The sequence below is a fragment of the Telmatherina bonti genome (assembly GCF_933228915.1).
Source record: "Telmatherina bonti genome assembly, chromosome: 17".
Lineage (NCBI taxonomy): Eukaryota > Metazoa > Chordata > Actinopteri > Atheriniformes > Telmatherinidae > Telmatherina > Telmatherina bonti.
This window is the reverse complement of record NC_136615.1, coordinates 12431707-12459629: the sequence shown is the minus strand read 5'-3', so window position 1 is coordinate 12459629 and position 27923 is coordinate 12431707. Positions and strand designations below refer to the sequence as shown.

Below are 27923 nucleotides of genomic sequence, written 5' to 3'. Positions count from 1 at the left end.
GTAACAGCCTTCACTTACCAGCACACAGATACACTCACACACAACACTCCCACTAACAACGACGCTGGTTTGTAACATTATGTGAAAGCTGCAGGTGTCCAGTACTTACTACCAGGATGGAGCAGAGACAGAGACAGGGTGGATTTAGACAGAGAGAGGGCCTGAAGGAGAGATCGGCTGTGGCTGACACTGTGGAGCACGGCATCTACAGGGCAAAGTGGACAGAGGGCTGCTCACATATCAACCACAGAGGGTCAAGTCCAAGTTCACAGGAGTGTTAAATAGCTGCCTTAACATGCACTTCATATACGGTTAAATGGAAAAGAAAAAGAAAGGATAAAATGGCATTTAAATAAAATCAGAGACATTGGAAAAATTGGTATTTTGCTTGAATTGACTGATCAATCTTTCAGGTTTATCTATTTAATATAAAGCTGGAGCTGCATGCTGGAAACAGAGCTGTTAACCAACAGCTTTGGCTGTCTGGGATGAGATGCACAGATGTAGGCTGTGTAGAAAAAAACATATTTCCACTGACTTCAAGCTACTCTCAGCAACATTTATTTAGAGACGACTACACTTCATATAATTTTCAGGCTACCACTTGTCAAATCTTTGCTTAAAATCAAGAGAAAATATGTGGTTATCCCCATTAGTAAGCAAATAAATGAGTGAAATCAGGTGGGAAAATGGTTAGTTAAGTGTTAGATTGAGATTCTCATAATGTGAGATGATGGTCTGAGTGTCACAAACCAGAGCTGACATCTGATGTTTGGTCATTCCGGGTAAAACGAGCAGGACGGAATAAGATTTTTGGGGATGAGTAGGAATAGGAACGCAATCGAACCCCTTCTTCACCTAATTCCTACAAGAAACAAAAAATAATTAATATGTAACACCAAATAAAGTAGTTTCCCACCAGTAGGTGTGGAGATGTTTCATAAAAATGAAACAAGTAATGTTTTATTTTACCTTCAAACTGGGTTCACAAGCTGAGGCAGACTGGCTGCGAGTGCAAGTGAGACCAGAAGCTGGACGATAGATTTCCCTTTTTTCTGCATTTTTCCCGAAATCAGGCGAGAGTGGAGAAAGCAGAGACGTTGGCTCAGTGCTCTCTTCCTCACTGTCCACTTCTAGAGCCACCAGACTAGGACTGAAATAAAATATCCGGTTTTTTTTTGTTTTTTTTTTGCACACAGGCACATTGGCACACAAACAATATCATTTTTGATAAAAAATAAATAAATAAATAAATAAACCTTTTTATCCCATATTTTCATGTAATACCTGAGGTCACAGATTTCCATCGGCAGACAGTCTCTCTGATTGGTCTGCTCGGAGGAGGCAGGACAGTTCAGCCTGGTGAGGGCCTGGTCGGCAGGTAAAAGTGGAAGGGAGCAGGGGACAGACGCACGATAGATGCCTTCTGAATAGGGTGGGGGGGTGTCGGTTGCAAGGAGATCCTCTGTGTCCCATAAACTGCCATCTGTCCCAGTGCTGCCGCTTGTCACACCACTAACTCTGTACTTAATGCCAACTTCCTTCTGAGGATGATGAAAGAAAGTTAAGTTGTCCTCTCTTTCACATGTTGCAGAACATAAAAGGACAATTTTAGGTATTAAAAAAAGAGAGCAAGTACAACCTGAGTCTGCTGCGTGATGGGCGGATCATCGCTCTTGATCTCGGATAGCAAAGTGTCTTCTGCATGCTGTGCAAACTGCCTCTGAATCTCACTGGACTGCATTGGATACCCGGTTACTGTCAACACACGCCATATTCTTAGGACAGTTTTAACAATAATATGCAACACTTTTCCTTATTGTCTTGTCTTTCTTTTTTCTCAGTTAAGAGGAACTATTTGTCTTTTTTATATTCCTGAGTGGAGAGATGAGAAGCCCTTTGTGGTCACCACAATTCCTCCCAACATCATCCAGATATTTTATTGTCTGCTTAAATAAACACAACAGCCTCCAGAGCAGTCTAAGATGATCAGGCAGCAAATGCAGACAGCATATTTCATGACATGCCAAACACAAAGAAAATATTTAGCAAACGTCATAATATTGGACTATTAAGTCATATTTACTTCCCCTCTTCTGTTTTCTCCTTTGCTTCTTTCTTGTAGATTCTTTTTTTTATTTTTTATTTTTTTAAAAATCACAATGCATTCATCTTTCATTGCTCAAATGTCAAGGCTTAGAGAGAAGAAAGGAAAAAGTGAAGAGCTGCTGCATACCTACTCCTGTTTGACCTTTAAAGGATTGTTTTCATAGAAACCCTGACATATCATCCTCACCAGCAGGCTGTCTGTTTGCTAGAAAAAAGGTGGATTATTGACTTATGCTGAGTCAGAACTCTTTGTTGTGCTGCATGTGTGTGTGCACTAATTTTCTCTGATTATATATATATATATATATATAAAGTAAAATATATAAATATACACCACCAGTCAAAAGTTGGACACACTTTCGCATTGGATTTGATTGGAATAAACATACTTGCTAAACGTAGTCATGTTTAGCTAACTTTAGCCTTGTCAGAACACATTTTGCATCATGATGGAAACATTTTCATCAATGCTAACTAACAAGCTAAATTAACCTTTCCTGGACCTTGAATTTAAACCAGTAAATAGTAATCCTTCATATGAAACAATAAGTAGTATAACATGGGGAATACGTGGGAAAAAATAGTGCTTTTAATAACAAAGGAAGATTGTTAAAACTATAAAAAAAATAGACTAAGACAAAATAATGAAATATGAATATTTATAAAATAAATTATTTTACTTTTCACAAAAATGTATCGTTACTCAGGTAAAGAAACAAAGAATTAACTTTATATCCCTGATGTTTTTTCTTAAGCTAAATGGGTGAAGAGCAAAGAAATGTTAAAGCAATTATGTGGGTCGTAAAAAGCATTTAGAAAGAACCTGAACTACAATGTGTGACAAAGGTTAGACACTGTTGAAGAAATCTTTGTCGTGGAAAAAATAACTTCCTCTTTGAGATCTGGCTATTTTCCTGTGACTCCCGTTGGATTATTTACAAAATGCCAAAAAAAAACAACAAACCCTTCATTCAAATCTTTAGAATTGCAGCTTCTGACAGACTGATGCATCAGCAGCATTGCATTATAACAGGTATAATCCTAATCTTCAATAAAAATCAAAGCAACAGTGTATTTAAGGATTGAGAGCAAAGTAAGTGAGAGCAGTATTTGGACAATGTTACGTGTGCCCTTGCTACATGCAGGAGTGGTAGATGGTATATCTGCTCCAACAATGTGGAAAATTGCCTCCCTTGATGAGTGAAGTTTCCACCCAGACTTTGATGTCTGCACTAATGTAAGGGAAATCCTGGGCATCACAGAGGCATTTCCTCTTTGCTGCTCTCACACAGTGAAGACATTAGCGCTCAACCACAGAAGGCAGACTCCTTATATCCATTTATAGTCTTATATTTTATATACTATAACTCCATCTGCCTGCTGTTGTGTTCACATCAAATGTTGTGCAAAGACTCAAAAAAAACTCTATTTAGTCCAAAATGTGGTGATAGATCAACCAGTCTGCTGATAGACTAACCATCGCACCAACTTAGTCCAACAATAACTGACACATGTGGAGTTCATGGCATTGAAACTAGAGAAAAACATTGTCATCATTTCAGCAGTTGTGGAAAAAATAACTGATTTTGCACCGCAGCTGCCCTCACAGTGATGCAATCACTACTTAAGTATTTAGCTAAACAGTAAGTTTGGTAACTTCTGCAACAAAGAAAAAAAATCTGCAATCAAAAAGACATATTGTTATATACACCGCAACACTTCAATTAACTGAAAACATAGTTTCAAGCCCTGTGAAGCACCACAAGTCTCCCTTAAGCTCACTGCACACTCTTCATTCCTCCACGGCAACACACAGGAAATTAGCCTCCAAAGTAACCGTGGCAATGCCTGAAACATTTGTACATCATCAAAACTTTTTACAAGCCAGTGAAGGTTTGTGCTTGCTACTCTACAATGTTACAATCCTGCGTGCAAAGAAGTCCAGGTTAATGCACATGTGTTGTCTGAAATGTCATCTTTTGTAAGGAGAGGAGACATTTAGCTTGTTAACATTCCACCTCTTGCTTCAGCTTCACCATCTAACCCAGGGAAGCTGGGGGAAGGGATGGCAGGGTGACAAGCCAGGGGGGCATCTCCCAGTTCAGACAAAGTCTGACTGGGACAAGCATGACCCCATTCCTGTTTTTGTTCCAGTGACAGCGCAGATTCCTGGACTGCAGGACTGACTCATTATGGGGGCAAATTTGGTTAAGCCTCGAGCAGAAGACCTCGAGAGGAAAAAGCATCCACTTAATGAAAGAAAACAGCCCCTGTATCTCAGAGAGAAGTGCATCCTTGTCTGTGTCTGAAACAGAAACTATTATTGATTTCCAATTTTGTAATCTGAAACAGAGCTTTGCTTATTGTACCACCAGCACAAGAAAAACAACTTCAGACACAGTTTCTCAACCCTCTTATTATGTGCTGTTCCCACAACCCGGCAACCTGCTGTTCACTGCAGCCACAAAACATGTCGTTATGCTTTCATGGAATAAACAGTCACCATTTAAGACAGAAAACAGAGTATTATTGCCACAATACTGAAATGGAAAAATAAAGTATTTAACTCTGCATGTGTTAACTGTGCAAGAATGTTGAACATATAAATATTTCAAGAAGAGAGGGAAAGAGAAGAGAATTACCAGATAACGAGGACGAGAACTCTTCTTCATCATCGTCCTCATCCAAAGACAAAACAAGCTGCTCCTCAAAAACCTTTACACAAGCCAGAGAAAGCACAAAAATCAAGTCTGTCTCTTAGAAAATGTAAGCTTCCTTTACTCCAGAACAACACATTAATTCATTGCATTAATGGCTAAGTGTCAAAAAAAAAAAAAAAAAGACACAAGCAGCAAACAGCAATCTTTTCACTACTTCTTATTGTTTGTACTCACATTGTCCACCAGCACAAGCTCGTCCTGATTTTCCACATGAAACTCCTTGATAATGCCTACGCAAAAGAAGAATGCAAAGATGTTTGCATGAAATCCTAGCAGTTTTCCTTTTTCTCCAACAAGGCTTGCACAGATGGCACGACAGGCTAGGCTCTCTGGATGCGACTGTGTTCTCCAGAGACTGAAAACTAACCAATAGGATGTTATCTTCATCTAAACTAGCAAGTCCACAGAAAGAGCACAAACTCCCTACTGGGGAGCTGTTATTTCAATAAGATTAATGGAGGACTGCTGAAGTCAGGACAGGGTTAAGGTCAATACTAAGGTACACTTCCTGCCTCCCCTTTATGAGTCGATACCACTATCTGCCATCTCTATGGTTACCAAAGGGAATGGCCACAGGTTAAGTAAATGTGCTAAATTTGATGGCGAGGATGAAAGAGATAAAACTACAAACATACAAGAAAGGTTACAGCAATAAAAAATCTGCAAAAGTCTTTCTCCGTGTGTGGTTGCACACCAGCCTGAACATGTCATCTGAGGGGGGGGGGGAACAAAAAGAAACAACCTGCTCCTTTAGGACTTTTTTTTTTCTTTTCTCTCAGAAGAAGAGCAAATAAATGTGCAGAAGACAGCTCCTTTTATGGTGTTAGTTAAAAGTGTTTTTCTAGTCTCTTTAGCTTGTAAATGATGGATGTCTGAATATACCAGTGTTTGCACAAGTGAATCTGTGGTTGTTCATTTTCCACTGCTCCAAAGCAAAGTCTCTGCACTTACATACCGACACGCACAGACACATATGAGCAGTTTGTGCACGCATACAACAGCATGACGGGAATAGATAGGACAGAACTAATCATTATTTGCAGCGTTGCGTATCCTTTTTATTATCATTTTTGATCAACAACAGTCATTTATTCTTATGGGTGACAGAAAATTATTTTAGAAATGGCTTTCACAATTTCCCAGAGCCAAATGTCTAGTCTTTAAGCCTTCTTTTATCTGAAAATATAAAATATTTTCAAGTCAGAGACCCACAAAACACAAAAAGTAACACTATTAAACAACTCCACAGGTGATGCAAGTCACTGTGTGTTCCTACGCAATAGTCAGAATTTGTTTTTCACAGCTTGAGTTACGCAGCTGGAACTTCCATATGACCAAGCACAAAGTGGTACAGAAGCTGATGAGACACGTGAACTGAGCTCATCCATCTCATGTTCTGATAGTAAGTAAACAAACTTTTCATTGTAAATTATAAGAAGCACTTATATAAAGAATCCACTCATTATTTTTTTATTATCATTATATTATTAGACATTATTAATCAGGCTTTTTGTTTTATTACAAATCTGTATAGGCAGATATTTACAAGTGAGTCTTAAAATAATAATTACCCACATATATAACATTCAGCCCTGCATATTGACAGACTTAACACCAAAAATGTCTTTACCTTCACCAGTTGAATGATCTCCATCCATTTCTCTCTTATCTTCCTCAGTATCGGCTCTGAGCACATTGATCTTGGATTGAAACAGAAGTTTGATTATTTTTAAACTCTTATGTTGCAAACAAAGAAAATATAAAATTAGATTATGTTCATGTCACTCTTCATTCACTAAATGTGCATTAAACATTTTTTATAAAATATCACACACTTTGGTGTGTACACGCTTTTACTGCATTGTGACGTATCCACACTTCTAATGAAAAGTTTCTCTTGTTATCGTTGATTAACAGGCTGTCACTGATATATTTACTGGTTATTTATTAACTAGTAAGAACAGAGTAAGAATTTGAGAAAAGAGTTTACTGGTACACCCAAAACAAAACCTACGCATATGTCATCATGACCACAGCAGTGGCACATGGTATCATACCCAGTGATGCACAACAAATCACTTCTGTCCCACATCCAGTAAGGAATTTAACTAAAGATGTGTGTCCTGTGGTTGGATCTCACCAGTTTTTGGACGCTGCAGTCTTCTAGTTTTTCTCGAAGAAGCATGATGTTGTCCTGAGTGCAGTTCGCAGGACAATGTTGTACAGTGAGGATGACAGCATTTGTCCCAGGACAAAACCTCAGCACATGGGAGCTGTCAGACCACAAGGACCAAACACCTAGAAGACGGCTGAATACAGGTCCTGAAGGACTGATGAGGAGGAGGACAGATATGGAAAAGGAAGAAGAGCAAACTTTGACTCAAAAATATAGTGGTGTAATTTTAAATGAGCTCCAGTCTTTGTATCTGCTGCTGAGGATCTGGCAGCAGGTTCTCAGACTTTCTCCCTGGTTTTAACACTGTAGATCCTGCAAGTCCATCTCAGGGCTTGCTGTCTTCAAAATGAAGCTGTGAGTTAACGTTTTGCAGTGACTGTGTCATCCGCACCTCACATCAACAAATCAATTGGAACAACCAGTCAAAAAAAATCAAGTGCATGATTCTTATGGTTTCTTCTGCATTTTGTTTTAAGCAAAATCTGCAAAATGAGGCAGCAGACACAGTTAAGTTCTGCATTGTATTACCCCCCTAAAGCAAATGTCTACAAAAAGGGCAGTTTACTCTGCTGGAGATAGCTTCAGTAAACCATTTATAATTCTCATTTGTACATGAAATTGACATCTAGGTGAATATATTCATATTAAGATTATCCAGTAAAAAACTCTTAATCTTAATCTTTTAAAGAAGCAAAAAGAAAAACTAAAGGAAAATCTGAAACTTAGTGGTCCACTATTCACTATAAAAATGCACTCACAATGAATTTTGGATTATTATTTTAATGATCTATGAGAACAGGCCTGAGGACGCATACTGCTAAGCAGTGTCATAACCAGTGACTGACAGGTGTTTTCTTTCCCAGCAACAAGTAACCAATACAGGCTGCAGCTGACTGCACACGTATTGAACCGTCTGGACCATCTGCATTTCAGTCCAAACCTGAATGACTCCACTTGATTCTTTAATTAAAATGTAATTTCTGTTCGTCTAATTAAACTAATGCTTTCATTCCCCCCCCCCTGGCTGCTGCAGGACTGTCCCCTGGGGAACTAAGACCTCTGGTGGGAATCTCTACCTTATTAAACCTGAGGCAGTATTACCGTGCAGTCAATGCAGCTTGGGTACATTTGAGTTGTTGTTTGTTGTCTAAGCAAAGCTGGACTGAAAGTTTTTGAGAGTTTGGAGGTTTTTTTTCCCCCAAATGAGCTGATTTGAGTTTTGTGTAAATACAACACTAATTGGTTTTCTTGGTAGAAATGGTTTTGGCTGGTTCATGAGACTGAAATGTTCAACATTTGCATGTGCAGTCATGCTCACAGATATATACTGCATATAATAGGCATACTGAGGTCCTGCCTCTAATAGTAATATTTAAGTGATGACTATTAGGGTCTTACCTTGTTTGTTTCTATAAACCTGTTTATTCTGAAACAAAAAGGCATTAATCTATTTCTTAACTTATGTTATGTACACTCTAACAGTGAAGATGTTAGCATAAAGTGACAGAAGTGAAACATTTTTATCTAAATGAACAATGAACAAGCAGCTTCCCTCTTAAACAATAAGTTTACTGTTCTTCAGGATTGTACGACAGATAAAAATCAAAGCCTTACGTTGCCAGCGCCCTTAACATGGCAGGACGTTCATCCCTCTGAGTCAGCTGGAAGGGTGTTTCTCCCTTCCGAAAGGGTAACGTCGACATCCCTTCACCTCTCAGTTGGTGAATTAAAAACCGGGAAAGGTGGACCAAACCCAAGCGCACCGCAAGGTGAAGGAGGGATTCTTTCAAGTCTTGTTCAACAGCTAAAGACAAAAAAGAAAAAAAAAAAGAAATTGGATTTAAATGCAGGAAGAGATACACTTACTATCCAAGTACACACTGTGATATATCCTGCTTAATAACTACATTTTAGCCATAAAGCATTACTGGAAGCTCCTAATACATCATATCTGTATCTCCCTGCTACACCACACAATACTTATGTAAACTTTTCTGCCTCATGATAAGTCAAGATTCTCTTCTCTTTCCACCTTAACTCCCTACATGTGAACATGTCCTGCTTTGTATGTTTGGAATTAAAGAAGGATTGACACAGAGTTATGTAAGGTTGACAGTATATTGACAATATTATTACCATGAACAACTGGATGTTTCTCTGAATACACACCTGCTGTGAAACACTTGCTGCCTCTTGACTCTTGCTCACTGGAGTGTAAGGGACTATAAACATCAGATGTTTGACTCTGAATGATGCTTTACTGTTCCCTCTCTTGCCTTCTACTCGGCAGCAGCAAAGGGTTGCACATTTCTGCTAAACGCCACTTTAAAAGCCATTACAAAAGAGAAAAAAATTCAGCAAATTTTCAGGGCTTCTTCTTTTTTTTTTTTTTTTTATATCTTTCAAACAGTGAAATAATGTCAGAACACGTATTGCTCAGCATATCCTGTCATTGTAGCAAAGCACGCTGCTGTACTGCTTTTACAGCATGCTCTCTTCTAAAACTGGACTAAACTTACACACAGAACCGGCACTGCTGCAAAAAAAAAAACATTTGTCTGCCCCCATCCAACCTCACTGAACTCAATAATAAGGCCACTGCATGCAGTTAAATCTCAATAGCACAGTACTGTACACATCCACTACACAAACACCTCACCTCACTGCCCTCAGGGTGTAGATATAGGACATTGTGGTGCAGGAAGGCTTGTTTTGGAAAACGCCTGTTGCCCACGGCTGCCCTAAACAGCAAGCCCTGCTGAGTTGTCACATTGTGTTCTCTGCAGAACGGTTATGTCGTGTTCTGTTCAGTTTTGGTCATTTTTGTTCTGTGCTATATTGACAATAGGAGTCCAGGAGCTCAGTCTGTAGAAAAAAAAAGTCTAAGTCGAAACAGCTTTTCCTTTCTGTTTCTCCCTGGATCCCAAATATGAAGTGAAACACCCTGTCAGCTCCACAATGGTGCCTTTAATTGTGACCCAGTTTGACCAACTGTGGGGAGCAAATGCTGCCCATACTCTTCATGCAAAGGTCAACAAACAAGAATGTCATTGTCAAATTGTTGCTTCTGCAAATAGTGCATTGAGGAGCTACAGTAGGGGCCTACGACTGCTTTGTATTTGCACCCTGCCCATGTTTTGCATGGATATTTGCTTTTTCTAAGTAAACCATGACCATACATACACTGCTGCACAAAGACTATTTGTTGGACATATGGCCTGAATGAATTCCCTTTTCTGTTCGTGGCTAAATTAGCTCAGTTCAGTTCCCAGGAAGCTTTGAACATTGGTCAAATGGAAATGAAACACAAACTAAAAGATCTGCATATATTTTTTACCCGAAATTAACACAAAAATAATAGCAAATAATGGAGTTTTGAGACATCAAAGGCTTTATTATTATCATTATTATCATTATTATTAGTAGTAGTATTAGTATTATTAAATTACATCAAATCTAATGAAAATTCAGGCAGAAAGATCTGTTCTCTCACTTTCTGTCACTGATCTCGGGGAGTGATTTCAGTTCAACATAGTTTACTTTCCACTGTGCCAAATCCCAACATAAGTCCTCCCAGTGCCCTTTAAAAATACAGTCCATTCTAAAATAATCCACTACAGTCCAACTAACTGTAATCAAATAATAATCCAATTAATAGACTCCTAATTTATGGGTTATAAATATGCACAATTCCTGCTTATCTATTTTCTGCATCACATCCACTTTCCTACATGGTTAAACTAATTATTTTATCATCAATGTCGACATCACTGCTCTCATCCAATAATGCTCCTGTTCTCTTTGTTTTCAACCAATCAGCCTTCAATCTCAGTGCTTTAAATGCCATTGTAGTTCTGTCACTGTCATTTGTGCAAACTCCTCCTCCCTGCCCGAACCCTTATCTGGGTCATTCCAGACATCTCCTCCATATGAAGGCTTAGCTCCGCCTACCCCACCATCCATCATCTGAAACCAATGTACAGATTAGGAAGACTTGTCTTTAAATCCTCATGTTTAGTCATATGTTTTCATTCTGCTAGGTGGTTTACCTGTATTTCTTAATAATGGAATTTCCCTGCTTTAAAACAAACAATGTAGTCAGAAACCAGATACATCTCCAGCACAGTTTCGCTGTCAAGTGGAAGGAGGGCGATGCAGAGGAGGATTGCAGGAGCTTATTTAGCAGACGAAAAGGTCTGCAAGATAAGTCTAATCTGACTGTGGAGTAATAATGCCAGTAATTGCTCATTCTTTGAAGCATTCCAGCCTCTACCCAGTCAGCTGGCTGGCAGGTCCTCTGCATCATGTGATGAAAGTGTTGGGCTGTACAGTCAGAGCGCAGATCAGATTATTAAACTAATAATTACCAAAGGTCCAAGTCACATATTCCAACTATCAGATTAAAGAAATTAGAAAAGAAGTAAGTTAACTCATTATTCATTTACCTCTTATCTTTCCCATTAGGTCCCATTAGATCAAGGAGACCCAGAGGCAGCTTCAGAGTATAAGGTATAAGATATAAGCATATAGGAATAGTAAATGGATGGATCCTATAATTAAGCACCATTAGCTTGTAATTTAAGAGATATAGTTTGATTCATTTTTTTCAGCAGCTAAGTAGCATTATGTGAAAGAACATTATTTTCTGACCAATCTACAGCTATTCATACATTTTCTATGCCACTTATTTCAGTTCATGGTCCTGGGGGACCATGAAATGGAGCTGGAGACGTTTCCAGACAAGAGGCAGGATTTACACCCTGAACAAGTCGTTGGTCTATAGCAGGACCAATACAAAGACATAAACAACAACTCACGCTCACAAATAGTTCACGTGACAGGTTCAACATCCCCATGTTTTCTTGAACAACATTCCTGGAGTCTTCCACACACTGTAGTAAAATCAGTAGGATATTTTCTATTGAGGAAGATGTCTTTATCATAGTGAATATCTATTTTCTGGAATAAATGTAACCAAACGTTTGTTGCAACGTCTGGCTTCCCAGATGGACACATACTGGAAGATGAGACCAGCTGTTGCTTCCTGAATTAAAACTGAAATGAATCCACACAAGCATCAACCATCTTAATATAAGTTTTTTTTTTTGTTTTTTTTTTTTATATCTTCAATGATATAAACCACAAATTATGCAAAAACAATAAGATTTGCTAGAAAGCATCAGACAGGCAGCTACTGAGGTAACCACAAACTTACCCCAGTGACCCCATCTCATGATTTATACTCACACTTCCTGTTTCATTACCTTCTCCAGGAAGACTGTCTGTGTTTTCCCACTGCCAAGGGTAATCCATGTTAGCCAGAGCCTGTGTGATCTTCTCATCCAGCCTCCTCAGATCCGCCTCATTGCCTGAACTTAATGTGAGCTGAACTCCCTGCTCACTGTGGTTTAAAACTCTGCCACAGAGGTCCTCGTCAGCTGCCTGTGCCAACACTGGGAACTTCTTCAAGACCTCTTGGTAGCTCTGGGGATCAAGCTGGTCCCTGTTTGCTTTCAAGTACTCTGCTGCTTCCTGGGCAACATCCCTGATGTATTCAAGAGATGCTTCACCCTCACAGGGCTGAATACAATCCTTTGTGTAAAAATAGGGTTTGACAGGGACAGCTTCCACACGGTCATGGCCTGGGAAAGATAGAAAAATATCACAGGAGATGGCGTGGGTGTGGTTACAGTTCGTAGGTGCTGCTGTGTTGACTGAAGGGCTTACCTGGAACAGTGAAGGAAAGAGTCAGCCCATCATCCCCTCTTTTTGCTGCAGTGATGTGTGTAAGTCTCGAGCCTTGTGCAACAACATAAAACTCTGCATCTTCAGGAGCTCTGGATTGTAACATTACCGAAGTCCCCACTTGTCCCTGAGATGAAAGGAAGGATAAATTAAATAATCACCTCTGCATTGAGTTTAAAGTACAGGATGAATTTCTATGAATTAAGTTTCTTTCACTCATGCTCAGTGTAACAATAGCAGACATTTTCTTTAAAAGGCAGGAATAATGGGTCGTTTAGAGTTAAACTGCTGAAAAAAATTGATTTTCTCTAGTCAATTTCACTACACTCACTGCACTGAATAACAGGAAGAGAATTGGGTGGCAAAAGAAGGAAGAAAAGCTGCAGTTATTTTCTCACAGTGGGAGTAAGCTTCACCCTGCTGAGGATTCACTTTGCAGCCTGTCGGCATAATTAGATTCATTATTTCTTTTAAATCATTGAGCTGCAGAATTTTTTTTATTCTTTGCATGAACCAACAGGTCCATGCTATCACATGGCAAGAGTCAACCAGTATCCGAGGACACAATCAACAGCAGTTAAACTTCAGTCACACACAAATGCACTTTTACAATGAACAGCCAGTAAGCCAGTGATACCAAACTGTCCTCTTGCAAAACAATGTGCAGGAAAATACTTCATCTTCCAGATTGCTCTACCATTTCAATCACAAGGTTAGGTTAACCTCCTCCTTTATTGTTTTCCACGAATTTGACCTTTACAAGTGGTTTGGCTCAGTGTATCTGGGATCACATATTTGACGTTCCACACTTGTGCAACTCTGCGATCTTCTGGTTTCTTATGCCCAGTTTGGGGTTTATCATCTGATTTATGGGGACTTCTATTATTTACTCTTATTCTAATCCCTCAGCCAAATGCACTCATCATTTTAAACTGTGTTCTTAGTGTCTACATCATCTTAACTTTACAATCAAAGAATGTATTTTCCTCACAGGCTGCTGTTTATGGCTTTATTTCTTAAAACATTCTTTACCTGAACAAAACTATCATAATAAAAAAACTATTTTGTGCCTCTATTTCAAGTCTCTGTCTCAGATATTTGTTTTACTACCAAACAGTTTCAGGTTTCAAGAGTTGTTACTTGAACCAGTGGTTGAGAGGTAGAAACAAAAGTGACCTTTGAGGTTAGAAAACTGTTGCTCTGGACTGATAACAAGGTCTGACTCAGGCCGCTTTTTCTCAGCCTGTTGTGTGTGCTAAGTGGATAGGTTCAATACCATTTTGTGTTATCACTGATGGTTTTTCCACAAAACAGACAGATAAGAGGTAAACCCTGGACAACTGTTAGTAATAGCCATTCAGAAAGGAGAAGAAGAAATTAACATTTTTAGTTCATAAATTTCTTCAACCATATATTTGCATTGATATAAAAGCTAAATGATATTGAAAAAAAGAAGTTTGCTTCATTTCATTTCAGATTTCTATGATGCACACAGGACCACATGAACCTTTATATGTTTTTACCCCTCCAAGGATGCAATACTTTCCATTTAATTGTCCAAACAGTCTGCAGCAGCCACAGATAATATTACTTCATACAGGAAAAAATTTGATCAGGCAGAATTTGTTCAAGCTAGACGACATCTACTGAGCCTTGAGAAAGAAGGAGGAGGAGGAGGATGGCTGGGGTGTGATAAGATGCCAGACCGAGGTGATCTATGACCTTTTCTCCACAGTGTTATCATGACACAACCTGATCCTGTAACAATGAATTATTCAACACCTCAAGCTTCCCATATGGGCAGTTTAAAGGTTACTCATTGTGTAATTATGGTATAAGTTCATTGTAAATGCATCACAGCATCATATGAGTTTAAAAAATAGAATAAAAGAAAATGAATTCTGATTTATAATGATATGATTATTGTTGGGCATTTAATTAAAATCCTTGTTTTGTTTTTTTTTAACCTAAAATCTAAAGTCCAATAAAGCCGAAAAGGACTGATTTTGTTGTTCATTCATGGAGGGAAAAATAACATCAGATCTGCTGCCTGGTCTCCAGGAAACCATTAGTCATCAACTCTCCAGCTCTTTGCCATGATCTCCTGTGTGCAACACCTAAGTGACGTCAGGGGTGCAAGATCAGTACTACTGCAACAACAAAAACAGCTCCAATAACAAGCGGTCCTCCGTGGTGAGAAGGTAACTTGACGTCACTGTTTCACCTTACAGGACTTCTGGTAAGAAACTGACAGTTGCTTGCAAGTTGCTTTTCATGCGGGTAAGAAAAGTCAGACTGAAGTTTCCTATAATCCCAAATAAAATCACAAAAAGGATTAAACTCCACTAATTCAACATCACTTTAACAGTTCAGAGAAAAGCCACATGCCCAGTCCATTCTACAAATTTCTGCATGCTCTAATAATTCTGTTAACATTCACATGTTCGCACATCAACCAAACACTTTGACAAATTCACGGTTATGTAAGCGATTTAAAGTCAAAAGCTTTTAAATAAGCCTCATAGTGCTGCAGTAACATTTCACTCGAATCTAAAATAAACTCCTCAGTCGCTTTTGTCTTGAGGGTGACAGCTCACACTGTGCTGTAGGTCTTTTCTCAAACTCAGCTGAGTCACATACCTCTGATTTAATCTGCTGTAAAAACGGGATACTAATAACTACAGGCTGTCAGTAAAACTGCTGTGTTGACACGTAATTATTTTTTTATTTATTTTTTTTTAAAAACACCAAGGAGCATATTTTTTAGCCATTATAAAAAGAGAATATATCTATTTTAAAGGTGTAAAATTATTTTTTCTTCACATATGATTAAGTAGATGGATTTTTATTATTATTATTATTATTATTTATTAATAATAATAATAATAATAATAATAATAATTATTATTATTATTATTATTATTATTATTATTATTATTATTATTATTATTATTATAATAATAATAATAATTATTATTATTATTATTATTATAATAATAATAATAATTATTATTATTATTATTATCATTATTATTATTATTAATAATAATAATAATAATAATAATAATAATAATAATAATGATAATAAACTAGCACAGTGAGGTTTTCTGTTGGTTTGACACTTGAAAAGCAAAGCAAACAAAGTCACTGCAGCACTAACAGGAAAAAATGTCATAAACCATTACACAGAAATACTTCATGGCTGCTCAGAGAGAACCCTGATAACTAACTCTATCAAATCACACTGGCATTTAAGCAAACAGAGCACCAGATTTACACCTCATCTGTCTCCATTAGAGAAAATGTAGCTGAAATGTGCTGCGATAATAGCAGCTATGAGGACACACAAAAAGCCTGGGTTGCTGCTCAGTTGCATCAGTTTTAACATTTAATGCACTGTGACAACAAGTGGACACCTTAAAAGCTGTTTTCTGGTATGTGTACTGGTGAGGACAGGACATTTGTAAATTAACGACTTCATTAGACATTTGTGAGTCATCCAATACATTGCTACTGACTGAAGAATAAATACATATAATATATCATTTGACACACTCATATAGACTAATCTCAAACTTTGCTACAGTGATAAACAGGGAAAGAAAGTGATACAGTGATGTTTCTATGTATTCATATTATATAAACCTGAAGCTACTACTACTGGAGATACTGAATATAAAAACATTGGAATAAATTAAAAATAAAACATTGTTTTTTTAAACAAAAGCATCACTATACATATCTTAGAAGTAAAATATTGCATATGAAAGAAATTGCAGCACAGTTTTTTTTTTTTTTTAAAAGACTTATGCATGAAAGGGTTCATCTGAGTGCTAACACTGCCAAGCCTGCAATGACACCATTGCTATAGTCCTCATGTTTCATAGGGATGAATAATATTTCAGATGTCAAGGCGCATTTGCATCAGGTTAGTCCACTAGACTCATATGATCAGGGTCAGGATTCAGTTCAGTTGTGGTGGTGCAAAATTATTCTGGCCTGACTTTCACCTTTCAATTCTCAAACAATTTATCAACTAAAGTGTTCCCATCCTCAGCAGAAGCGGAGCTGCATCAAGAATACTATATTTGCATACAGACCATTCTCTGAACACACCCAGAGACCTGTGCTTGTAGGAGGACCAGAAAATGATCTAGGACTGTAATCAGAAGGGCTGGTGGGAGCCCAGATAAATGCAGAGGGTTGTGTCTGAGGGCATCTGGTGTAAAACATGTGCTATGAGTTCAACTATGCATTGATTCGTCATAGTGATATTCTTCAGAGGGACAAGGCGAAAGGGAAACAATAACTTTTATTTAGAAGATGTTTTTATCCAAATGACTTACAAAGGAGGAGGGCTACTAAAACCTGTCTATTGGAGAAGTTGGAAATGAAACCAGCAATGCTTTGGTTTATATATGACCCCTCTAACTCCTGAGCTGCATCTTCTCTGCCATTATGAGCTAACAATTTATCCTCTGAGGACATCAGTCCAATACCACAGGCTCTTGTGTAGGTAAAGGATGTATCCATTTGGGATTACTGCAAAAATTATGCATGAAAATGAAATATTTTTATAATGCCAAATATGCACCTCTTTCACAACCTTGACAACACATATTTATGTTTCACATCAACGACATGCAGGTCATCACATCATCTGCAGCTCTGTGTAAGAAAAGTGAAATGAAAGTAGAAAACACAGTGACTGTCCAATTTTTGGAGCATATATTGTCTATATGTTTTAGGCCTGATGTAGCTGTTACACCGTCTGAGATCAAGTTTATGAATGTCTGAACAAAAACATGTGGTTACAACAGGTCTAAAATCCAGTTAGTCAGGATAACTTAATGGAGGTTTTGTGTGGTGTATGCATATGGCATGAAACAGTCAAATGGTGTTTGAGGAAGCCAGAAAGAGAAAGCGGGAAAGAGATCGCTCAAGAGGAAAGACAAGTCGACCTTGGCAAAGAATTTGCTTTTTGGAGTCTGATAAAAGAACAGTGTGGGTGAAAAACCCACTTTCTCTTTGCCTCATTATTATTCGACTGGTAGTCAGCTCTTTGGCTGATGTGCAAACGTACCAAAATGTGATGAACTTTATCATATCTTTCAGCCAGCGTTTGCTCAAAACAACGGCAGTAAGTGCCTGATGAGCTGCAAATCGTACGTCTGGGTCTTTATTTGACTGTGCAGTAAAAGCAAGTTAAAGCTAACGTGACTCATTTGGACTGGTTTGCATGCAATAATTGTATTTCTTATAATTCATGTAAAAAAAAATTTTTTTAAAGTAACAGAACACTTAGCAACTGGCCTGGTTTTGTTTTATGGTTTTCACATGCTGTTCAATAAGAAGAATTACTACAATAAGGTCCCGTCAGCTAAGGGCTAATGCTGACATTTTCATAACAATTTATGAAAAGTTATTGACATAAGATGTACCAAAGTTACTGCTTTATTTGATTATTAAAACTATCATTTATACTACTATGATTTTATTGTTTTATTATGATTATGTTATTTGTATTTTCTTTTATGCTTTTTTTTCTGTAATGCTTTTAATGTTTTATGTAAAGCACTTTGAATTGTCTTGTACATGAAAGGTGCTATACAAATAAACTTGCCTTGCCTACTGATTTTTGGGGCAGTTTTGCTTTGTGAGAGTGTTTTACTGTTCACTGTGTTGTGTGGCCTGTGGGAAGTTACAGATTTAGAACTCCTAGTGGCCAAAACTTATACGGTATCCCTTCAAACACAATTTTTGAATTTTTCCTAATTACAAAATTACAAGTAAATTCTGCTGTAAAATAGTTTGCTTCCTTTTTAATCCTATCAAATTATATAAATGGCAATAAATGGTCATAAAATTAAAACAAGAACATCTATCACAAATATTTCTTAGACAAAATGTCACACCAACATTAGGCGTGATGAGTTTTGTCACAGGGGGCAAGTTACTGCCCAAAAACCTGAACATCATCCAATGTAAAAAGACATGTTGACAGCAAAAAAGAATATGTTGAGGATATAGTGATGATGTTGATTTAATTGGACATTTCAATGGGCACCACTAATGAATGTATCAAATATCATGGTTATCCATTTCATCTCAATGGTCCATTAATGAAGCTAAGAAAGTTATGTTTAACTTATGCTCATCTTTTTTCAACAAAATTCAGCTTCAAGGTTCACTAACATGCATAAAAACACAATATTTTCAGTTTTAATCATCCATAAACAACTGAAAGAACAGTCAGTCTCACACTAAGTCAGTTTCAAGGTCTCTGTAAAAAAAAAAAGAAAAAAAAAGAAAACTTTTAACACAGGAACTCCAGCATGTTCTGCCTACAATTCAATGCACCCATTTATCCATTGATCTTGCCAAACGGTATCTGCCATTGGCCTGACACCATGTTACATGTGTGGAGGTGCACCGTAAAACTTTACTAGGCACGTCACAATACCAGCCTTTATATATCACAGCAGCGTGCTATGGCTTGTCTGCACAAAGCCCAGCATTGAAATCTGGATCTCATTCAGCAGCAAGAGTTGCTCCCGTTGAGCTGTGACCTTAAAGGGTGGAGACGCCACTTCCTCCTAATGGAGAGGTGCATGTGCAAGTGCTAAAGTCCATAATGATTTACATGCCTGGGTTTCAGACTGGCCCTCCGCGAGTAGAGGCGAAGCTTTCTAGAGCGAGCCCCCTCCCACACCCCCGCTGAAACTGGTGACACAGCAAAACAAGCAGACACTCTGCTCACTAGAAATCTGGTAACGCTTCATTGGCTGGCCCACCCAAGCTTCCACACACGCACATAAATGCAGGAGAATAGGCGTGAGAGACAGACAAAAAGTACTGGAGATGGCAGTTTCAGAAGACTGAAGGGAGGAAAGCACATGGAAGAAAGTAAAAACTAATCCAAACACACCTGCTCACTGTGCACACTAAGATATCATGTTTACCTATTTACCATTTAAAAAGGAGCATATGTGGTCTTTAAAAAGAAACCTAAAAGTGAAATAAACTATGTATATTATTCCCATATTCCAGCTTTTGTGTTCATAGGAAGACATGCTTCTCAAGGCCTTCGTCATGTGGTGCACAGCTTGTGTTAGGCCTTGACTTCCCCCTGGATTGAAAGCCTCCCTGTTAGGGTTTCACCTGCAACACAAGGCTTACCAGTCAACCAGGACACAGAGAGATTGTCAGGAATGACAGGGCAAAAAAGATCACTGGAAAGTGGGGAATAAACACAAACAGACCCATCAACTACACGAGGAACTTAGGAAAAAGAAAAGAGGACAGCATGCGATCACTTACATATAAAGGCACCTCTTTTCTATTCACCTCCATGTTCTTTCCATCCACCAGATACCTGGAGAGGAAATAGTCGTGTTACTGCAATGTCAGGTTAATGAAAACACCAGAAACTGCTCAGCTGTGGGTGGCCTAATTTATAAGCATGCTGTTGTTAGACCACACAGTCATTTCACTGCATTGACACGTTTAATTGTTTAGTCTAGAAAAGTTTGGTCAGTAACTGCGAAAATCTTTATCCTCGAAAAGAGGAAAAATATGACAGAACATCTTTGGAAACAGTTTTTTAAAAGAAACAATCTACAATGTTTTGTTTGACAGCCATTATTAACCACCAGTCTGTTGTGTATGATGTATCCATGTCCTTTAATAAAGTACTGTGTACAATACAGTTGTGTAAAACTACTCAATTAAAAGCAAAATCCTACCTGTATAAGTCAGTATTACCAATTCCTTTAAGTTTAAGTATTACGTAGGAAATAATTTAACTGTTTAACTGAAGTGAAAGTGATTCCTTTCAAGTACAACAGTTTAGGAAATGTACTTTATTACTTTCTACCACTACCACATGTGTGGATAAAGCTACAATAGCTTCACTGTCCAACTGCTGGGGCAGCATGCAGCAGAGGACAAGAGCATAACTATCATCAGCTCACACCTGATCCGCTGTGACTTCACTGTCAGCTGTAAATAGTGCATGACTTCAAAGCTGCAGAGCAGCGTTGGCTCTGCAGGCTGCACTTTGTCTAGACACTCATCTGCATCAGCTGGAGGCCACTCCAGTAAGCACAGTTTGATCCTGTGGCTCAGCAGATTATTTTGGTTGAGGTGCTTTTGCTTCTGTGTTGAACCTACGCTGCTCAATATGTTTCTCCAAAAAAAAAAAGCTTGATTTTGTCTTAGACCCCAGTTAGAAGTGTGACCAGTAATTATTTTCATTTCTTGTTTATGCAGTAGTTAGTGCACAAGAAAACGGTTCTCAGTCTGAACCTGCTTCTCGACTGGTGCTTTTCTGAGTCATTTTATTTTAGTAATAGTAAAAAGAAGTGCATTTTAGTTTAATTTTAGATTTGTTCTTATTGTCGGTGTGAGATAGGATATGCTTGGCTATTTGTCTCTGCAATCCTCTTTAGGAGAAAGTAGGTCAAGCTATGGGATGACTCTATTGATTAAACTTCCCTTTATAAAATTAATAAGTCGGTGAAGTTGTCACTCCTCTCATATTGATACGATGAACTCCTGAGTTGTAGTTCAGTGCAGTCCAAAAACAAAACAAATGCTTGTGATAAGACCCCTTACCAGCATGCAGTGGGTAATATTTCACTCAAAAGTACCTTACATAGTTAATAATTTAACAAAATAGGTTTAGAACAAGGAGAAACCTTCAGCCAGCGTGGACAAACGAAGTCTGTTCCAGAAGCGGCATCATCGCCACAAGCCACATGTACAGTGTCCAATTTCACAGCAGAAATGGAAATGTTTCTGATTCATACTCAGAAGTCAAATTTTCTGAAGTTCAAATTTTTCCAAATACCTAGCGGGAAATACATCTTTGTACATTGTTTTGCGTTTAACTCATGTTTGTGTGTCCTGTTAGTCCAGGGCCAACAGATGGAAATTAGTTCTGAGAGCTATAATCTGGTACTAGGCATATATTCTCTGTGATTAATGCTGATGTACATTGTCCCTGTCAAATAAACTAAAGAAAAACAATAAAAACAAAAAAATTCAACTCAGAAAGTCAGAGCAGACCCACCTGCTGCCTAGTAAAGATGGCTTCCCAACAAATCAACAGAGTGAAACCAAGAGTCAACATACATTTATGTCTGAATGTAACTAGGCCTGTCACAGTAACAAATTTTGCCATGCAATTAATTGTCTCAAAAATGATTGCGACAGACGATAATATTGCGCTGGGCTTTTATTGTTGTCATTTTGAGACCATTCTCAACTAAAACAACAATAATGCCATAATAGTACATATATACCAATTCAAAGGTCAACATACTTTAATTTCTAAAGAACACTTAGCTCAGTTTGCAGACTAGACTCATCCAGTCCCCAGTCTGCTGAAACAGATCAGGATTTCTCATGAGGTTTTGTCAACATGGTTATCTGGAACACGTGGTCTCTAAACACCATGTAGCACAGTTACATAGTCTACGGTCAAGCTCATATAGGGGACATGTTTGGACTTGACCAGAGGTGGAACGGCAAAATTAAATGTCTTTGATCACCTTCATTTTTCATGTCATTGTAAAGTTGTGTAATTGCCGTTTATAACATGTATGTTCATCCAGGCGATTTATACTGGCTGGGAAATGTTAGCAACATTTTTCAAATTTTAACAATATTAAAGACCAGCGTGGCTTTACCAACCACGGTGTTGGGTGCACACCATGTTGCATTGTCCTGTTTGTATTTAATCTGTCAGTTAAACACTTCAGTGATCATGGACTGTCGGGAAGCTGGAGATTGCCTGTTTGTTAAGGTCTTTTTTCACAATTGGGAAAATTGCAGTGTTTTAAGTGCAGGTGGACGCTTGTTGTATTGCCGTGTTTAGTTAATTTGTCTTAAAACAAATGTGACACACAAAAAGAAAGACAAATGAAAATTATTGCGTCCGGCAATCTTATCGCGCACATTTTTTCTAATCATGCGATTAATCGATTTATTGCTTATTGCGACAGGCCTAAATGTAACTCTTTAACTGTTTATAAATTAAAAGTAGTGCTTAATAAGTTTACAAAACATTATGTTTACAAAGTGTGTGCATGTCCAAAATGCTAAATAAAAGAACTGGGTGTATTCTCTCTGCTAACATTAGGAACTGTTGCCAATGTTGGTTTTCCAGGTTTTCAGACTTTGTCAACAATCATGCTCTCTACTCAGTTAACACATCATTCCCAGTTCCGACTTCCAATCTCTGAATCAAAACAAACGCACCATTACATCCTTATGTGAAAGGAAAAAATATTTAATTGTCTCTGTTGATTAATTGTATCTTTATCGTTACTGTCTTTTTTCTGGCTTCATAAACAGTGCTGTTAAAGACCAGTGATCAATCTGAGATATGTGTCGTATCACTGGATTCCCAGTAAAACTTGTTTCCAATAATGTTGAGCATGAACCCACTAAAAGAAAGTGCACGACCATGTTTTTATAGAAGTGTATCTAATACTACTGATTCCAATCCATATTCTGTTCTACAGTCATTCGACAAACGCTGTCATCTAAAGCGACTTACATGTGAGAAGTGATCAATTAACCATAGCATTTAACTTAACATGCATGTCATGTGTGTGGGAGGAAGCCCAGAGAGAACCCATGTATACATTAGGAGAACAAACTGCACACAAAGAGGCCACCATTCAAACCTCTTCCAGCTGAAGCTTGAACTAGAGACCTTCTTACTGGGACACCGCAGTGCTAACCACCACACCACCATGTTGCCATGGTGAATAAGTGGAAATTTTTATTAACAAATTATTCCAAACTTAAGATGAAAATATCTAATTTTTAGACAAATAATGAACCAGGTCAATCATATTGGTAAAAAAAAAAAAAAAAAAAAAAAAAAAAAAAAAAAAACATATTCAAGTTGTAGCATCAGGATTAGAACAACCGACACTGGTCAGACGACCATGAGCTGCACTGCAAAGCTTCGTGCTGAGTTTACCCACGCAACGTAATTTGGTATGTTTTCATGTTGTGAAATGAGAAACAAAAATTAGTTCATTTTAATCTTCTGGAAATTCATTATATGTAAGTTCTAGTGAAGTGTGAACCAGAGAAACACTGAAAACAAATTTTATTATTTTTTATTTTAAACAAATGTTAAAATGATAGGTTTGATGTTTTTAAACAGAAGCCCATCTACGCTAATACATTCAGCTTTCCCAGTATCTCAGCAAATCTTAGAGCTATTTCAATATTAAACAAGAGCCAGCAAAAGTCTAAGATTACACCCACATGGGCAGTACTATCTTTAGGCAAATTCAAGTTATTCAGTGAGAATTTACCAACAATAAAATGACTCAGAGGACCAGAAACAAAAGCAGTATTCAGTGTCTTCATAGCAAGTCCAGTCATGTAATACTGACTGACATCCTGGCAGTTTAGCACTAATATCACTATCAAGTTTACTCTGTAGTTTGTCCACAAGTTTATACATTCTCAATAGACGATAGCATGGGCGTGGGCGTCTGTTTTTAATCCTACTCACAGGAGTTTAGCCATTGTAATAAGAAACTGGAGAAGGCCTATATGTCATTTTATAGAATAAACACTGTCCTGGTTTGGTAGGTCATGCCTTTTAGGTCAACAAATGAGAATTGTTTTCATGAGAACTTTATCGACATGATGTTAATCTGTACATACAAAAAAAAAAAAAAAAAAAAAAAATCAGGATTTGTCTGAATATCTAGAGTTCAAAACCAAATATCTCTGAGGGAATAAGAAAACCAAAAAAACAAAGACAAATCCAAGTTTTGCTCTCGGGTTCGATGAGTATTCAAAGAATTTGTGTCAGTCATTGTCCCCAACCTGCTTTTAGAGTAACTGCTGACAAGTTCAGATTGAAGAAGAAACCAGACCTGGCTCAAGGCCATGTACTCCAGAACAGAGCGTGAGAAAAGAGATTACACATAACAGGAGAACGCAAGCTGTCAGAAGGCATTTGGGACATATTTTGACATCTATGTATGTTATGCAAATGTTCTCCGACCTTATCAAATTCATCTTGAAGGTCTTAGATTTTTGTCAGATGATGGATAATTGAATAATGAATTAAATTCATCTCATATGACAGACTGCTTTCATACACTGCATGAAAAGCTACAACACTGCCTTCCAACTTATGGGAATGATACCTCAATGCGCTGTGCATTTAAGAAAAGAAAAAAATGCAACAAATGCAAACAAATCTAACAGATTATTCTTACATTGTTAAAGGTAATAGCAAATAAAAAAGTTTTAAAAAATGTTTCTCCGTACTTTTAGATGAAAACAATCACATTGTTTATCTGATTTCAAAATGTCTTTGCAGTCATATCAAGACGTAGACTGCTCAAATAAACACGTTCAAATAAAATGGATACACATTTCCAGCCCTGAAAGAATCAATTAGGAAAAATAAATCACTTCTGCTGCTGAAACCCACACATGCAACAATCACAACGCACAAGTGCAGAAAATGATGTCTGCAAGATCAAAACAAAGAGTTAGTTGTTAGCAGGGGGAAGAACCTCAACAATGGCAGTCATGCGTATTACCTGTGAATGCACCATCACTTGTGCGCTGATCTGGAATCAGTTAAATAACCCCAAACTGTCACTGATCGTGAAAACATCAAGCTGATGATGCATTGCGTTCATGAAAAGCCGAACTTTTCCAGATGAAGATGAACAAGTATTGCCACTACCTGCTGCTCGTCGTCTCCGCTCTCTGCGCTCGCGATCAGATCAGCTGCACCGCTTTCTCCTCGCTGCTGCTTTCATCGGAGCTCAGAAAACTCAGATTGGCTTCATTCCACACCTTCAACCCACATGAGTCCCTTCACCTTCATCCGTGTTCTTTAATCCGGGGAATAAGTGAGTTAGAGTTTGTTTGCAGGTGTCGCCGGACTTGTTTCACCCTTTCAGCCTGGTCCAGCCCCCTCACACACACCGGGCTGCAGGGCCGAGGAGAAGCAGGCCCCTCCGGGACACCATACGCAAATATTACAAATACAGCTTCATCTTACACTTACTTTTTTTATTGGATATGTTCACAGGCCGCAGTTTAAGTTGCAAAAAGAGCAAACCCGTCTCTGAAACACGTTTAAATTTCCTCCAATCATATGAGATCTGGACTGACGTCACTCTCACGTTTGCTCATTTGCATCGTCTGTAATTGTACACAAAGAACACATTGACAGGGATGGAAAGTAGCCTGATTTCCAATATACTGGACATCTGAGGAGAAAAGAGAATTTCATTATATATAATGGACTTTTTGTTTTACTCGACACTTTTGCACTTTGCATTTGACATTAAAATGAGCCTGAAATATGATCCATTTAATGTGTCTTGGACTTTTAATGCATGTGAAGTAACAATCTGATGGCTTTATATACAGCATAAATTTGACCAAGAATAATTTCGGGCATTATTTTCTTATATTTTAGGACAAAAGTAATTTTTTATAATGTTCACAAACTTTTTGTCAATTGAAAACTTGCAAATGAGTATTTTATACTGTTTATACAGTAAACTTATTTTATCTGTTTTAAAGCTAACTTCAGGTGTATTCTAACCCAAAAGTGTATTTTGTTTCCAATAGAGGACATGTTTAAGTCCATGTTAATTGTTAGGCCATACAAGTCTGTAGTATAGGCCTACTTTTGAGTTTCATTTTAACCTAAAAAAAAAAACAAAAAAAAACGAGGGAATTGTGATTATTGTTTATGTTAGGGCATTTGATTATTGGTTCTTATTGCAGTAAACTGATTTACTCACTTCACGGTAAGAGTAAATAAGATAAGAAAATAGAGGACATAAGTCACTGAAATCCTTTATACAATATTTCAGTAATGTTTTTTTTATGTAAATGTTACATGAATTTCAAATAACTTTATATTTTCAATCATGTTAACGTTTTAACAGACTCAACTGCAGTCTCAGAAACTACATCATGAGGAAAACACATAAGAGACTAAACAACTAAACATGACATGTTGATTACTTTAATGTTGACAGTTGGTTCCACCTCGACACCCTACACCAACTAACCAGAATTCCTAAAACTGACTGCTTATACTAAGCCGAAACCATTGACTGTATAAAACGAGCTCAAACGCTAGGAGATCTTGGAAAAACAGTTTGAACAAGCTATATTTTGAAAATAAACTATTCAAAGGTGCAAGCCCCTTTCTTCAGACTTCCACCTGAAACCACGACTCCAAATCACAGAAACATTGCTTTTTTAAAAGTGTTTAGGGGACAAATGGCAGCTGAGTTTCATAGACGTATCACCATCCAATAGCTTAGAACAGGCCGGTTAAGACAACTGGATGGTGTTTTTCCGTCTTGTCCGATCCACTGATGACTAAATATTCTTAGTTTTTGTGTTAAAACATTTAATTATTTGGCTGCAATCAGGGTGTGAAGGGGATTTTAAGCAATATAGTAAAGAAAATGGTGCTGCCATTCCCACTGCTTGCCAAAGACAGCTATACAGTAGGAAATAAAAGAAATATAAGCATATTCACGGTACTGTATACTTTAAACATATTCACATAAAACTAAACTACTCATATAATCATACTAAGCAATCCAACCAATGATTAACCAAAAATATAGAAAGTTGGTGCCATGAGTAACACAGACAGTACAGAGACAGAAACACACCACTGCAGCCTCGAGCATAATGAAGGCATTAGTGATCAGCGTATTTATGGTCACTGACATCCTTGTTATTTTCTCAGTTTTACAGGATTCAGTTACATTTCACCATCTGTGGACCAAAAGTATGAAAGTGCACGTGTGGTGGTTGTTGAAAGCTTTACATGGGATGGCAAAGAAGATGTCTAGACAGGGTTGCAAGAATTGTGTTTACATGAGGCATTTTTCCATCTGATTGAATGTTCAATCAACATCAAATTTATCATGTAAACATTTTACCTTAACTAATCGACCTCGATCAGAATGAGTTTTCAATCTGATCTCATCAGTCCGATTTTAGGCCTTAAAACAATCTGATCAACAGGAAAAATTAAGCATTTCTACACTCATTCTGATAGTTTCTGCGGTGGATTGATTTAATGTTTATTTTGGAACAAGCTGACTAACATTAAATTGAGGGAGTGAATCAGACTC

General features: G+C 37.7%; 1 protein-coding gene across 1 annotated transcript in view; it reads right to left on the bottom strand.

Moving 5' to 3' along the window:
• arhgef28a (Rho guanine nucleotide exchange factor (GEF) 28a) overlaps window positions 1–25400 on the bottom strand; it is a gene marked incomplete at its 3' end in the record, with an annotated part of 29953 nt that extends 4553 nt beyond the window's left edge. The window contains exons 1-14 of the mRNA XM_079257019.1: window positions 25341–25400; window positions 20071–20125; window positions 12733–12877; window positions 12270–12647; window positions 8620–8809; window positions 6970–7159; window positions 6460–6529; window positions 5004–5059; window positions 4752–4824; window positions 1643–1758; window positions 1288–1544; window positions 973–1153; window positions 754–865; window positions 110–205 (exon numbers count right to left, since the gene is read on the bottom strand). Coding sequence (XP_079113145.1) covers window positions 110–205; window positions 754–865; window positions 973–1153; window positions 1288–1544; window positions 1643–1758; window positions 4752–4824; window positions 5004–5059; window positions 6460–6529; window positions 6970–7159; window positions 8620–8809; window positions 12270–12647; window positions 12733–12877; window positions 20071–20103 — 1897 coding nt within the window. The 5' untranslated portion in view covers window positions 20104–20125; window positions 25341–25400. The remainder of the gene's footprint in view (window positions 1–109; window positions 206–753; window positions 866–972; window positions 1154–1287; window positions 1545–1642; window positions 1759–4751; window positions 4825–5003; window positions 5060–6459; window positions 6530–6969; window positions 7160–8619; window positions 8810–12269; window positions 12648–12732; window positions 12878–20070; window positions 20126–25340) is intronic.
• Window positions 25401–27923: the final 2523 nt, after the last annotated feature.